The 14,556-nt window shown below is 37.7% G+C and overlaps 1 protein-coding gene and 1 long non-coding RNA gene across 3 annotated transcripts in view; one reads left to right on the top strand and one right to left on the bottom strand.

Moving 5' to 3' along the window:
- Nucleotides 1–7,893: 7,893 nt before the first annotated feature.
- On the bottom strand, nt 7,894–13,716 carry LOC125461291 (uncharacterized). The gene is made up of 3 exons (XR_007249465.1): nt 13,060–13,716; nt 12,018–12,145; nt 7,894–9,296 (listed from the first exon to the last, which is right to left on the bottom strand). It is a non-coding gene; the product is annotated as an uncharacterized LOC125461291 (long non-coding RNA).
- Nucleotides 13,224–14,556, top strand: part of slc17a9b (solute carrier family 17 member 9b) — a 54,121-nt gene continuing 52,788 nt past the window's right edge. For both annotated transcript variants that reach the window (XM_048549875.2, XM_048549874.2), the window contains exon 1: nt 13,224–13,777. In XM_048549875.2, the coding sequence (XP_048405832.1) occupies nt 13,656–13,777 (122 nt within the window). In that variant the 5' untranslated portion in view covers nt 13,224–13,655. The remainder of the gene's footprint in view (nt 13,778–14,556) is intronic.

The raw sequence follows: 14,556 nt of genomic DNA, 5'->3' as shown, positions 1-14,556 counted from the left end.
TAATCTCATCCTCTCTTTTAATTTAATTTTAAAATTCCTTTAAAAATGCATTTAAATCATTTTTCTTTTTGTTATTCCCAGTTTTCATGTAGAAAATAACATGAGGGAACTTAGCATTGCATAAGGTAGAAATAAAATTATGGTAAATCCAGAACACTACTACAATACAAATATACAAGAATTGGTGAAAAGACAATTTGTGACTGAGGTCAGAAGGAATTTGTAATATTAATGAATCATTCCCACTTGGATTGTTCTAGCTAGAGAGATGGAGACAAAAGATTTTAAATTCATTAGATGAATCATGAAGGGCAGAAACATTTTTTTTTAGAAAGAATGTGGATGAATGAACTTGGTACTCTGTGAATTAGATTGGTCACTGGGGAGAAAGATAGTGCTATGAAACATTGTACGTTGCAGAATATTATTTTTAACGTACAATTTTGAATGATTGGAAACATGTTTAGAATTAACTGAAAAGGTTATATTCTTTCCTCAAAAACAGGAGTGTTGACATTATTTTGGTGGCAAAACCTTCCATGAACGCTTAAAGATAATTATTAATAAATAAGAGTCTAAAATTTACATAATTTCCTTTTAGATTTCATAGTTTGTCATTTGGATATAACAATTTACAAATAAAAGTTTTGTTTATGTTTGATCAGTATTCTTAAAAACTCTTCAGTTCTTTCACGTTCTAATGCATTGTTATGGTGTAAATTTCTCTCTAACTTTTAGCAGAACTACATACCTTGATTTCGGCATTACATACCAATGGTTTAGATGTTAAGGCACGATTAAGTTTGAAGATGATTCAAAAGTTGTGTCTGTGGTTGTTGGCGGGGTGGGGGGGGCAGGGGAGGGATCGGCGAGATCAAACCAGGGAAGGGGAAGAATACTGAGAAGTGTAGAGAAGCAGAAGGGTCTTTGAGTGTTTATCTTTATCTCTGAATATACCAGGTCAAGGACAATAAATGGTTAAGAACACATAGAAGTAATTTCTTTTACATGCTGAGGCAGAGAAAGTGAGATTAGAAAGATTGCTAGAATTTCAAATGCTGGTTAGGCCGCAGCAAGAATATGGTGTCCATTTCTGATTAACATGTGATAGAATTAGTAAATGCACTGAAGAGACTTAAGAACATGTTGCCAGGACTGCTGAGGAAAGCTTAGATAGGCAAAAGTTGTTCTGTTTGGAACTGAGAGAATTGTAGGGTGATTTAATTGAGGTCTCGAAAAAGAACCCATTTTTCCTTTAACTGTCAAATTAGTGATGATGAGAAGTCAGTAGAAAGATGAAAGGGGAGTTGAGATTTTCACTAGGAGTACAGTGGAAGACTTGAACTCACTGAAGGAGTGGGAGAGGAAGAAACTCTGAAATGTATTCAAAATGTACTTGGAGATTAGCAATCTACAGTATCATGGACCAAAAGCTGTATTGGGGTGGGTATCTGTTTATGGCTAGCACAAGGACCTAACTGACTTCCCTCTATTCCGTTGATGTCAGTAACGACTAAAATCAAGCTGCCTGAGTTTAACTTTTGTAAATGGCTGTGTGGGCCAGTGAAGAATCCTAAATAGGGCACACTTGTCCTGCTGATTGGCTAATTTTGAGTCAACTTCCATCAACAGCTAGTAAGTTCTTGATATGTTTATAATGGACTGAAATTCATGATCAGTACCATGGCAATGACACTCCTAACTGAACTCTCAGAACGATGCTCAGAGAGACCCAATAATTGTTCGGAATTAGTTTCCACTTTCCTGATGTTTACTGTGTCAATGGCATTTCCAGCCATCCAGTGATGACAATATCATCAAGCAGGGCAAACAGCTCATTTCACTGAAGTATTAACACAGATAACAAACCAAGACCCACTTGCTTAGGTTTTCCAGATGGCAAAATATTAGGAAATGCACATTTATATAAAAGTAGAAGCCAAAATAGCAACTGAAATTTAAAACCAATGTTATATCATGGAGAAACTTGGCACTCAATAAATATCAAAGCAGCCCTTTAGGGCCTGCTTAAGCAGCAATCATGGACTACAAAGTAATTTAAAATCCCATTCAATTTAATTTAAAATTTAATAAAATTTCATTCAACAAGACGTTTTTCAAGTGCCTTTAGATATTTTTTGATCAATCTGTTCTGAGACATTATGACAGACATTTGGAGGTGGTGGGACTGGACCCCATGCCTCCTAGTCCTGAGGTAGAGACATTACCATTGTCACAGTAGTCCTTCAAGTGCTTTTATGATTAACCTAATAATGGATGCACTTGTCAATGACTTCTAACTAATTGCTTTTTGGGGTTCCACATAATGCAGCCTGTACGGAAGTGTAGAAACACTGACAACAACTTATTGATTTTCACATATAATTCTGTGTACATCCACACTCCCCTCCAGCCCCACCACACCCGGCACTTTTCCCTCCAACCACAGGAAGTACTACACCTGCCCCCACGCCTCCTCCCTCACCCCCATCCCAGGCCCCAAGAAGACTTTCCACATCAAGCAGATGTTCACCTGCACATCTGCTAATGTGGTATACTGCATCCGCTGTATCCATTTAGCTTCCTCTACATTGGGGAAACCAAGCAGAGGCTTGGGGACCGCTTTGCAGAACACCTACGCTAGGTTCGCAATAAACAACTGCACCTCCCAGTTGTGAACCATTTCACCCTCCCCCTATCCCTCAGACGACATGTCCGTCCTGGGCCTCCTGCAGAGCCACAAAGATGCCACTCAAAAGTTGCAGGAATAGCAAACTTGTATTCCGCTTGGGCACCCTGCAGCCCAATGGTATCAATGTGAATTTCACAAGCTTCAAAATCTCCCCTCCCCCTACCGCATCCCAAAACCAGCCCAGCTCGTCCCCACCTCCCTAACCTGTTCTTCCTCTGACCTATCCCCTCCTCCCACCTCAAGCTGCACCCCCATTTCCTACCAACCTCATCTCGTCCCCTTGACCTGTCCATCCTCCCCGGACTGACTTATCCCTTCCCTATCTCCCCACCTACACTCTCCTCTCCTATTTCCATTCCCGCCTCTTTAACTTGTCGGTCTCCTCTCCACCTATCTTTTCCTCTATCCATCTTCGATACGCCTCCCCCTCTCTCCCTATTTATTTTGGAACCCTCTTCCCCTCTCCCATTTCTGATGAAGTGTCTAGGCCTGAAACATCAGCTTTCCTCCTCCTAAGATGCTGCTTGGCCTGCTGTGTAATCCAGCTGTACACCTTGTTGTCTCAGGTTCTCCGGCATCTGCAATTCCTATTATCTCTGTCAGCAGAAATTACTGTTGATTTAAGATGAGTAATTAAAATGAATACTAACAGTTTCATCATTCTTGCTGCTAGTATCCAGGCCATTGGTTTTCGCTGCTTTAGTCATATCCTTAATTTGTTTAAAATGTAGACCCTAAGAATTTTGCAGTGGGGGCTTCTATACATTGGACTCATACAGTTCTGCTGTTAAAGTAGTATGTTTTACATCCATATTACAGCTGAAGATGCATGCAAGGCCAACCATGTTTTATCCCCAGGAGTAATAGTTTACTTTGCAATGGTAGGAGCCTACTAAATTGAAAGAACGGTCAGCCTTGTCTGGGAAATGGAAAAGCACAAAGATTTTCCAATCTATAAAATCCCTGTACTAAAGAGGAAAATGACCGAAGGCTGTGTTTGATGATGATAGTGAATTCTGATGGTCTTAGAGCCATGCTATTTCCACATTAGTTGCAGAATACTTGCTTAATAATATGCCACTGTCTAGAAAATTAGTAATCCATGTATGAAGTGAGCTTGGTAGATTGGCTTTTATATATAAAAACTTTGGAAAGAACTGTCATATTTCATGTGCCCCAAATTCAAAATCTATTGCACTTTAAACAAAAGAAAATCATTTTATGCACTCTATCTTATCTGTGGGGTGCAACAGGGGGACTAATAATCATTTATGGGCAAATTGCAAATAGATTTGTTTTCCTTATCCACGGCAAGTGACTGAACAAATTGATACCTCATACTGTTGTTGTGTAAGTAAACTTTTTAATGGAAAACCAGCTTCTTGCTAAGGGTATCAGTTAGGAATCTGGTATTTCTTAATGTACTGTAATGAACCATTCTGCATCTTCTTTACCAAAATAGCAGTGACAGTTTTTCCATATTACAAAAGATAATGCTTAAATAATATTTAAATTTAACTTATGCAGAACTTGCAAACTTGAATGGTGATACAGAATTTTCTAACTATATTAATTTTCTATTGCTAATTACAGATATTTCTCAAGCTTGTAAAAATGTAAATACAATTACTATAACATAGCATTAAAAATAAAATAATGACAATATTTCAAAGCGCAAAGTTTCATCATTTTCTTTTAAAAGCTAGCATATCTTAACAAGGTTTTGTCAGAAAACTGATTTAATTATTGCATCCTTTCTTTTGGTTCTTGAAAAAAAAATTTGATTACTTTCACTGTCCTATGAAATTAGTTTACAATGGACCTTAATCCATTGATTTATTGATCAGTGGGGTTAAGGAATAGCAAGTTCCAGTGCACAATAGTTCAAGTTTTGCTGAAAAATTTGGGCACTTTATTTTAACTTATGTCCAGCTGAATGGATTAAGTAATAAACAGAAAGTATTGTTGGATCAAAGCCAGCAAATTTGGCTGTATTGCCTGTTGGCATTTCTCATTCCCATCCTGGGCACCTGAATACCTCTATCTAAGTCAAATAAAATCAATAACCAATATGTTTCCAACTTACCTCCAGCTACTGACAGATCAAAGTCTTAATTCGCTTCATAGCCCTGAAGTTTCCAGTGGTCTGTAATTTCATTCAGCTGTCATGGTCACATTTTTTTTGATTCTGGTGTATTTTAATTGCAACCCAGTTTCTTTGCTGGCTGTTGTTGGTACAAAGTCATTTTGCTACGAATCTACTTCACCTTGTACTTAATTTCAAACTCAGTGGTACTTTTGGTCATACTATTCTTGCTATTTATTGATAGTTTGGATCTTTTCTCTGACTACTGGTCAATGCCAATATTTATGCTTCAAACTAGCCTCTTCTCATCTTACCTCATCAGCATATCTTGTTTCATCCTTCCTCACGTAGAAACTGAGCTTCCCTGCTAGTAGACAACCCATCAATTCTAGGGAAAAGAATATCTTGTCTTTTTAGCATTACCTGATAAGTATATACTCAGTTATGGGATCGCCCATGAATATTTACTGTGCATTCTCCTCTATCCTATTTATAATGTGGAGTTCAAAACTATGCAAAGTAATTATGTGATTTAATATTTCCACTTTTATGTTTGTCTATGAATCAACCGCAGTGCTTGGCCTTTTTAAAAAAAATTGTTATTAAACAGTATTGTTACTTTGTGCTTGCGCTAAAGGGAAAGACAAAAATAGTGAGTAAAACTTTTGAGCACCTGGAAGCTGTGTAGTCCATATATGGGTCCATTTGTCCAAGTGCATGGAGTATAAGGAACATTAAATGAACTTTAAGCATAACCTCAACCTGGTTGGAATGGCACAGTAGCCATTACTGAGGTATGGCTGCAAAGCTATCTGGTCTCAGAAATAAATACATCAGAATAGAAATTTTACATGAAAATGTAGGTGGTTTGAACTGTCCTTTCTGAAATAAACCAAGTAAACTTGTAAGGAGCCCAGCAGAACCGAAAGCATACATTTTCAAGAACAAAGAAGATGGCTGAGGGATGACTTGATAAAGGTCTTTAAGATGATTAAGGATTGAAGTAGAGTAAATATATAAGAAATTTTCCTACTGTCAGGAAGTACAAAACTCAGTAATAAATACAAAATAATCATAAGTACACAGGGGATTTTGAGAAGCTATTTTAAACAAATAGTGTAAGAATGTGATTTATGTTGCCACATAATATTTATGATGTATAGCATAGATATATTTACAAGGAGATAAGCCAGAAAGGAATATTAATAGGGTAAAAGGAAGCTCAGATGGAGCATAAATGGTGGCATTGACCAGCTAGCATAAGTCAGTGGAGCAGAAGTGGGCTATTTGGCTCATCAAGTCTGCTCTACCATTCAGTGAAAACATGGCTGATTTCCTGATCCTCAGATCTACTTTCCTGCTGTTTTTCATATTTTTTGTTTCCTTAACTGACTAAAAATTTGTCTGTCTCAACCATAAATTTATGTAATGACTGAGCCTCAGCAGCCCTTTATAATAAAGGATTACACAGATTCTCTGCTCTCTGAGAGAAGAACTCCCTCCTTGATTCTGTTTTAAATGTGAAATCCCTTCATCTGAGATTACGTCCCCGGTCCAAGACACACACTCAAGGGGAAACAGCCACTCTGCATCTACTCTGTCAAGTCCACTAAGATTATTGGCTGTTCCAATAAGGTTGTGTTTCATTCTATATTCCAATGATTATGGCCCAATCTATTCAATCTGTCCTCCTAAGATAATCCCTCCATACTTGTTATGGTCTGTTTCTGTGCTGTAGACTGTGTCTCTATGAACACAAATGTAAAGCATAATTTGACTGTTTAAATATAGTGAACTTTCACTTTTACCTTTACCTGACTTTACATTACACTGCCTGTGTTCCAGAAAGGAAATCCAAGCACAGCACCAGTCACGTCACTTAATTGTGAATATTTAACAAAAATTCTTCAACAAACAATTGACTGAAACCTACCCCTCTGGTTGCACATTTAAGAGTAGTATTGGTGGCAGTGTGGAGTCAATGGGGAGTAAAATAAACCTTTATAGAAGTTGTTACAAGCAGTACTAACATGACAGGGCTATAAGCTGAACCACGTAATAACTGGATTTGGCAGGCCCCATTTTCATTGAATTTTTTTTTTGTTCCAATTTTACTCTATAAAGCTTACTATAAGTATTTTTCAATAAAATTCAAAACCAAACAGTACCGAAGCCTAAGAAGTGCGTGCTCCATTCAAGAAAGCAGGACAGTCTGGATTGGTCAAATTTTTGCTCGTGGCTGAAGACAAAGACCAGTCCGGAGGCAGAAACTTATCTTTGCTACAAATCTACTCCAGCCTTCTGTTCAATTTCAAACTAAATGGTAATTTTATTTGCACTATTCTTGCGACATATTGATCGTTTGGATAATTACAGGCAGAAAAAGATTAATCCGACTGAGTGGAAAATACCAGTGTTTATGTTTCATGCAAATATCTTCCCATCTTAACTCCCCTCACTCCATCAGCATACCTTATTTCTTCCTCCCTCAAGTACAAACTGAGCTTCCCCACTATTAGGCAACCCAGCAATTGTAGGAAAAAGAGTGTGTCTCTTTAGCCTTATGTGCTAAGTACATACTCCGTTGTGGTATCATTCGCAAGAATATTTATTGAACCTTCCCCTCTATTTATATTTATGAAGTGCAAAACTATGCAAATTAATTTTTTGTGGTCTAACAAATTTACTGTTTAAAAAAAATTACCTTTTCTACTTTTCATTTCTATCTGTCTGAATAAACCGTAGTGTTTGGCTTTTTATAAACGGACTAATAGAATAGTATTGTTAAAAGGGAAAGACAAAAATAGTGAGTAAAACTTTCAACCACATGGTAGGTGCGTTATCTTAATAACGGTTCTTTATACAGATGCATGGAGTATAAGGACCATCCAGATAAACTCCAGGCATAACCTCAAACAGGCCAGAATGGTGTAGCTGCAAAACTCAGGTCTGAGAAATAAATGCATCAAATTGTAAAAATTACCCAGAAGACAGGTAGTTTGATCTACCTTTTCTTTCCTTGTGGATGTGAGGTCCGGTCCTGTCCTGCACTGCTGTGTTTCAACCAAAGATACAGGATGTTATGGAACAGACCAGACCCCCTCAAAATATATTAAGAAGGTAGCCTCGACTCTAACTTTATTCAATTTGATTGGTCAAACTATTTGACGTTAAGAAAAACACAATTTATTCAAACAAACTAGGCAAAGTACAACAAATTAAAGGAGTAGTTGGAGTAACTTAACTGATGGGAAACAACAATAATAGATACTGTAACTATTATTAATCAACTTTCAATATAATAACATCCAATAAACACACCCCTTAACATAAAGGCAAATTCAGAAATCAGATTTTCTTGCATGCAACACCCACATTAAGAACATAAACCCTAGCTTCTAGCTGTAACTGAGAATGGGAAAAGAGTAGTTTCTGCTTCTGCTGAATATAAAAGTTAATATAATTTAAGAAAAAACAGAAATCCTGGTCTGTCAGCCAGTTGCTTCTATTGTTCTAACTTTAAAAAAAAGCCCAAGACCTCACAAGCTGTTTGTTATCCCAAAGTCAGAAGTCACATGACACCAGATAATAGTCCGACATGTTTATTTGAAATCACCAGTTTGCAAAGCACTGCTCTTCAGTGCAGTGACTTCACTTCTGAAGTGACTTCACCTGATGAAGGAGCAGTGTTCTGAAAGCTTGTGATAGGTCTGGTTGACACTGGGGCAGGAGTTAACACAGTTTTCAGGCTGTCAAATGCCTTGCGACAGTCAGCTGTCCACTGAAATTTTCTGCACTTCAATAAGCAGTGGGGCAACTACACTGCTAACCTTTTGTACAAATTTCTGATAAAAAACCTCTCATTCCCCGAAATTATTGGACTGTCCTCTTTGTTGAAGGTATGAAAAACTCTCCATTAACCTTTGTTTTCACATCCCATGGGGCAATCAATCCATGTTCAATGACATGGCCCAAGAATGTGAGTTGGGCTTTTGTGAACTCACTCTTAGCCAGATTTGTCATCAAGTCTGCCATCTGAAGTTGAGTGAAAAATTCCGATTGATGGTGAAAATGTTACTTCTATGTGTGACTAAAAATCCCAAGGTCATTGATGTACATCACACAATTGGGTCATCCAAAAATGACTTTATTGGTTAGTCTTTGAAATGTGGCTAGTGCATTTTTCATGCCAAATAGCATTTCATTAAATTGGTACAGTCCATTTCATGTCACGAAAGCTGAAATTGTCTTCACTCTTTTTGGATAAAGGTACGTGCCAGTATCCTCTAAGTAAGTCCAACTTAGAAATATAAATTGGTTGTCCCACCTTCCGAAATACAGTCTTCCAAATGTGGAATAGGATATGAATCAGACTTTGTTTTGACATGCGATAGTCCACTCATAATCGTTGGTACCGTCTGGTTTTGGCACCAGTACTATGGGTGAGCTGCAGTTGCTGCACTCACTTTGATTATGTTGTTGTTGAGTATGCGTTCAGTCCCTTTGAACCTGTGCCAACTTTAGAGGGTTAAGTCTATAAGGATGTTGCTTAATTGGAACAGTATTCCCTAGCACTACAACATGCGTAATTAGATTAGTACTACCCAGCATATTCTGACATTTCTCCCCATGTGATTGTAATGACTCTTTCACGTCATTTTGATTTTCCTCTGGAAGTTAACATAGTAATTTATCCCAATTTTTGAGAACATTCTCATTGTTCAGTTTAACTTGAGAAATATCCAATTCAGAATCATCTGAACTTGGTTCTTCACTCTGTGTTGTAACCATTAACATTCTCCTTTGGCTTTTCTTTGTATCTGGAATTTTTATCAAATAATTAATCTCAATCAACTTCCTTGCAATTTGATAAGGCCCACTAAACCTTGCTTTTGAAGGTTCACTTACCACTGCAAGTAACACGAACACTTCATCTCAACTAAAAACTGGTGAATTTTTGAGTTCTTGTCTGTTTCCTGTTTCATCATGTGCTGTGTTATTTTAAAATGCTGTCTAGCCAACTCACCCGCTGTATTTAGTATTTCCCTGAAATTTAACACATAGTCCAAATATGTGGTCTCTGAAATCAGACTCAGCAATCTTTCCTTCATTATTTTCAGTGATCTTCTCACCTTGTGCCCAAAAATTAATTCAAATGACTGAATTTAGTAGATCCTTTTGGTGCATTGCTAATTACAAAATGTACAAATGGAATTCCTTTATCCCAATCCTCTGGATAGTATTGGCTATAAGCCTTCAATATGGTCTTTAGAGTTTGATGTCACTGTTCTAATACTCCATGCAATTCTGGATGATACACTGTAGATTTCAGTTGTTTTATTTCTGGGCTATCCATTACTTCCTTGAATCATTTTAATGTAAAATTTGACCCTTGATCTGATTGTATCTCTGTGGGTAGTCTATATCTAGTGAAAAAAAAATTGAGTAACTCTACTACAATCTTTTTAGCCATAAAACTGCATAATGGAATGGCCTCTGGAAATCTAGTAGATACATCCATTATGGTCAATAAATACTGATTTCCTTTATTTTAAGTAGCGTTCCTGTGCAATCAATTAAGACCTTTCTAAAAGGTTCCTCAGTTGTGGGAATGGTTGTTAAGAGTGTTGGTTTTATTGCTGCCTGAGGTTTTCCATTACCTGACATGTATGACATGTCCGGCAAAAGGATGTGGTTGAATTTTGCAGTCCAGACCAATAAAAATGTTTTTGTATTTTGGCTTGAGTTTTCATTACTCTGAAATGACCTACTACTGGTAATTCATGGGCTACTCACAACATCTCCTTTCTAATAACCCATTGGTAATACAATGTGATGAACTTCTGTGCATTTCTCATCTGTCTGAATTTATGACAATCTCCATTTCCTCATCAAGATGTGATTTTTAAGACAGTAATATTTTGTGATACATTCAGACTCTTCTGTGCAGGCTTTTGATACAGCTGCTTTAGTTTTTCATGTTTCTATTATAATTCAGTTAATTTCTCTGAACTAAAAATATCCACTTTGTCCTCCACCTGTTCTTGTTTCTTTCTCAATCATTTGATCAACATTGTCTGTGATAATTGAACTTCAACTTGCTTATCTTTCCTCCTTGAATTATCCTTCTGCTTCAACATGTGGCTTTGTAATTTTGGTACCACAAAGTCAGAAAAAAAATCACAGGATACACTTCATGTAACACCTCAGTTGCCTGAATTTCTGCTGGCTTTTCAACCACAGTAGGCATCACTCTCATTTGTGATCCAGTTGTAGCATTACCAAGGACAAACTGTATTCCCGGAACCAAGAGTTTCTCCAGTCCTCCTGCCACCACTTCTCCACATTCCACTGGACTCTCCAACCTCACTACATCATGGAACACTTCTTACCATGAATTCTACATATTGACACCTTTTTCTGGCAATACTCCTTCTGAATTACATAGCTCCTCACTATTCACCATCAAAAATTGACATGCTCCTGTGTCTCTTAAAATGTTATTTTATTCACCTTTTCCTGGTGGATATAAGTAAACCATGACATTGCAAGTAAATTCTTTAAAGAGATCTGGCACTTTCTTCCTAACCAACCCCTAATCAGGTTATGCATGCATTCTTATTACATTACAATTGCAAAAATGTGAACAGGGAGGAGTGGTCTTAGTAACCAAGAATATAAATACTTCAGTATAGAGGATCTAGCAAGAGGTAAGCAGCCAACAGAGACTTTGAGCTGAAATAAGCAAAGTATTTTAATTTTACGTTTAGAACACTTAGGTTTCATTGGTTTGTTAGAGTAATTTTTCTCCCAAATAATTTGGATACTTGTCCACTAAATGCGCTGCACCTCAAACCACCAAACAATAACGCATATTCACAATGACTGGTTGCTTAGAAGTCTTATGAGTTAGGGTCTGCTTCAGGAGTTCCATTCATTGACAGATCTCCAAACATGTCTTTGGAGTGGCTGACCAAACCACTCCACCCACTGAAACAGCTCGTCATTTTCAGAGCCCTTCTTTATACTTCCTTCTTTCTGTGACTGTGTGCCATGTAAGGTATTACATGTTTTTGGACCATTTGGTTGATTTTTAATGACACCACAGGCCTTTGTTTGAAGTGTTACCTCTAACACCCTTATCAAATTTAAATGCTGGAGTCAAGGAAACATTTTTATGGCTGGACAATAAGATTACTTTGCTCTCACAGCTCCAGCACAGTTTAAAAACCAACTTACAGATTTTAGCAAATCTTCGTCTTGCCTGAATTGCCTATCTTGCCTTCCTGTTCTCGATCCCACAATGCAGTTCTTCCAGTTCGCCACCAAGCAATACACATAAAACACAGGACTCCTCCACAACCGGTCTATATTCATTAATGAGAAAACAAGTTATATGTTTCATAGTGATTAATACAGCAATTATTGATGCATTGGCTTAAACAGCGTTTGTTGGCATGTGTGTATGAGCGTTAAGTTACAATAGTCTTTGTATTTCTTTGGAAAATGATTTGGCCTCCTTATTCTGACCTGGTTTTCCGGAATACAGCCCTGATATTAGTTAATGTTTTTCCACATTATTCATCTGCCCGAAGTAACTCATTCTAAAACACCGAAATTTTAAAACCAAAATGCCTACATTTACACTGTTTATGTCAGGATTTTCAAAATATAGTCACTGGGTCCTAATGGGTTCCAGAAAGGATCCCAATGGATCAGCAACGTCATCAGATTGTGCTATTTCACTCATTAGCATCGTTAGTTCAGTTAACATATTTAGAATACAAAACACCGTATTTTGATTCTACTTTTCATGCTTTTGTTTCTTGTCATGTTTTGTTTCAAACTTTTCCAACAATAAATCACTCCCTCCGCATTTATAATAGAAATTATTGATGCGCACTGTAACCCCTCACTGCCCCTGGTGACGGTATGCGAACTCATGATCTTTATCAAAGTCTGCTTTTCAATTTAACTAAAATAACTAAATCAAATAGATTTTTTTTAAAAAAAGAGCAAAGTGTACCCATTTAAAATGGAGATGGGAATTATCGTTGCGCAGCATGGTGACTGCAGTTGCTTGTGTGCACTAAGAAGTGTGTACACAAATGTATTGCTACAAGGAAGGTTACGCTACTTTCAACAATTGCCCAGCCTTGCAACAGTTATGACATCTCTCCCTGGACTGTATTTGCACGGGGTTCTAGTGTCAATTATTGTACGGGAATAATAACACTTGCCCGCCAGGAAATTTGGAAACCACCAATTGACAAAAACGTACATGACATTCAAACCTAACAACGTTCCACGTGAGAGAAAAGTTCTTCGGGCGCTAGTGATACATGTTGATGTTACTGTTACCGAGCGGATGTTTCTATATCTGCGAGTTTCATTGTGACACGCGCCTTTGTAATCCCGCCGTAAGAGACTTCGTTGGTTCTTGTCGGCAACGATCAAGCAAGAGATGTTCAGTGTTGTAATACAACAAGTTAACATTAGGCAACGTCCGAGAGAACAACATTGTGCTGGTGCCAAGGCCTCGTTAGTATTTGACAGAAAGCGCTGCCAAAGGTCGTTGTGGCTAGAAGCGGTGATTCTTCGCTGCGTTTGCTTCCATATTTTGCGGAAGTCCCTAAATTTATTTAGATGTACCCGGAAGTGCTGAAATGGTTTTCGTTGTGACACGTATTATGGCAGATCCGGATCGGAGGAAAAGGAAGGCAGCCGAGTTTAGTTTTAGATCGGAGGAGCAATGTTTTAAATTGAATTGAATTTGTATTTCAGTTTTACTCCAAGTAGAATTGCCTCCGTGGCGGATGATTGTTGCTTAGCTTCCCTCCCGGATCGGATGCTCTTGTTGCTCGGAAAGTTCAATTGATGGCTTTTGCTGTACACGATGATAGCCTTAAGAACAACACCACGGGCTTCAAGCATTCGGGCGAATTACAACGTGTGTTAGCAAACGCCACAACTAACCCCAATGGAAAATTCTGGTCCAAGTAAGTAAAATACTTATTACCGAGGGACTCCCATAAGTAAAAGCCCTATACTGAAATTCCACTTTCCTGAATAGTTTTGAGAAAATAGCAATCGCCTTCACGATTGTCCTGTTGATCGGTGGGTAACTAAAAATCCCGAGAACTCCATGTTTCAAAAAGGGCAAGAAAAACAACCAAGGAAATTATACACTGATTTGATGTAATGTCTGCTGTAGCCAAGTTACTAAACGTATTAGGGACGCTGTGAGCGCTGGACAAATATGTCCTGTTCAGAGAATCTGCAGGGATCTATAAAGGCTAACTGAAATCAAACAAACGTTTCCCAAATGTGGAAACCTGCCACAAATAAGGTAAAGAAAAAAGTTATCTGCATACGTTATTTAAATTAGGTACAATAATCCAAAAACTCGTAAAGCTGGAGAGTAAGTGTTGGTAATGGAAATTCCATTTTGGCAGAAGGTGTAGATATGCCGCACATGGCTTGGCCCTGACTTTAACCAGTCAAAACCCATATATTACAGAGTTAAACATCAGTCTCTAAGATTCTAAATGCTGTGAAGTCACAAATACATCAGTTTGTGTAGATCTGTAAATCTACGAAATTAGCGAGGAGGGTTAATATGGTCAAAAAAAGGGTTTGAAATAGCAGGTCAATCAGGATCTGTGGAGAAAAACAGACCTTTCATTGAGCTGAAATGTTAACAGTACTGTTAGACAGATTCTGCAATTAGCTGGGAATTTCTAGTATTTTCTACTTTTATCGCAAATTTCCAGCATCT

This window comes from Stegostoma tigrinum, chromosome 19 (assembly GCF_030684315.1).
Source record: "Stegostoma tigrinum isolate sSteTig4 chromosome 19, sSteTig4.hap1, whole genome shotgun sequence".
NCBI lineage: Eukaryota > Metazoa > Chordata > Chondrichthyes > Orectolobiformes > Stegostomatidae > Stegostoma > Stegostoma tigrinum.
The sequence above is the reverse complement of the archived record's forward strand: the minus strand, read 5'-3'. Positions and strand labels throughout refer to the sequence as shown.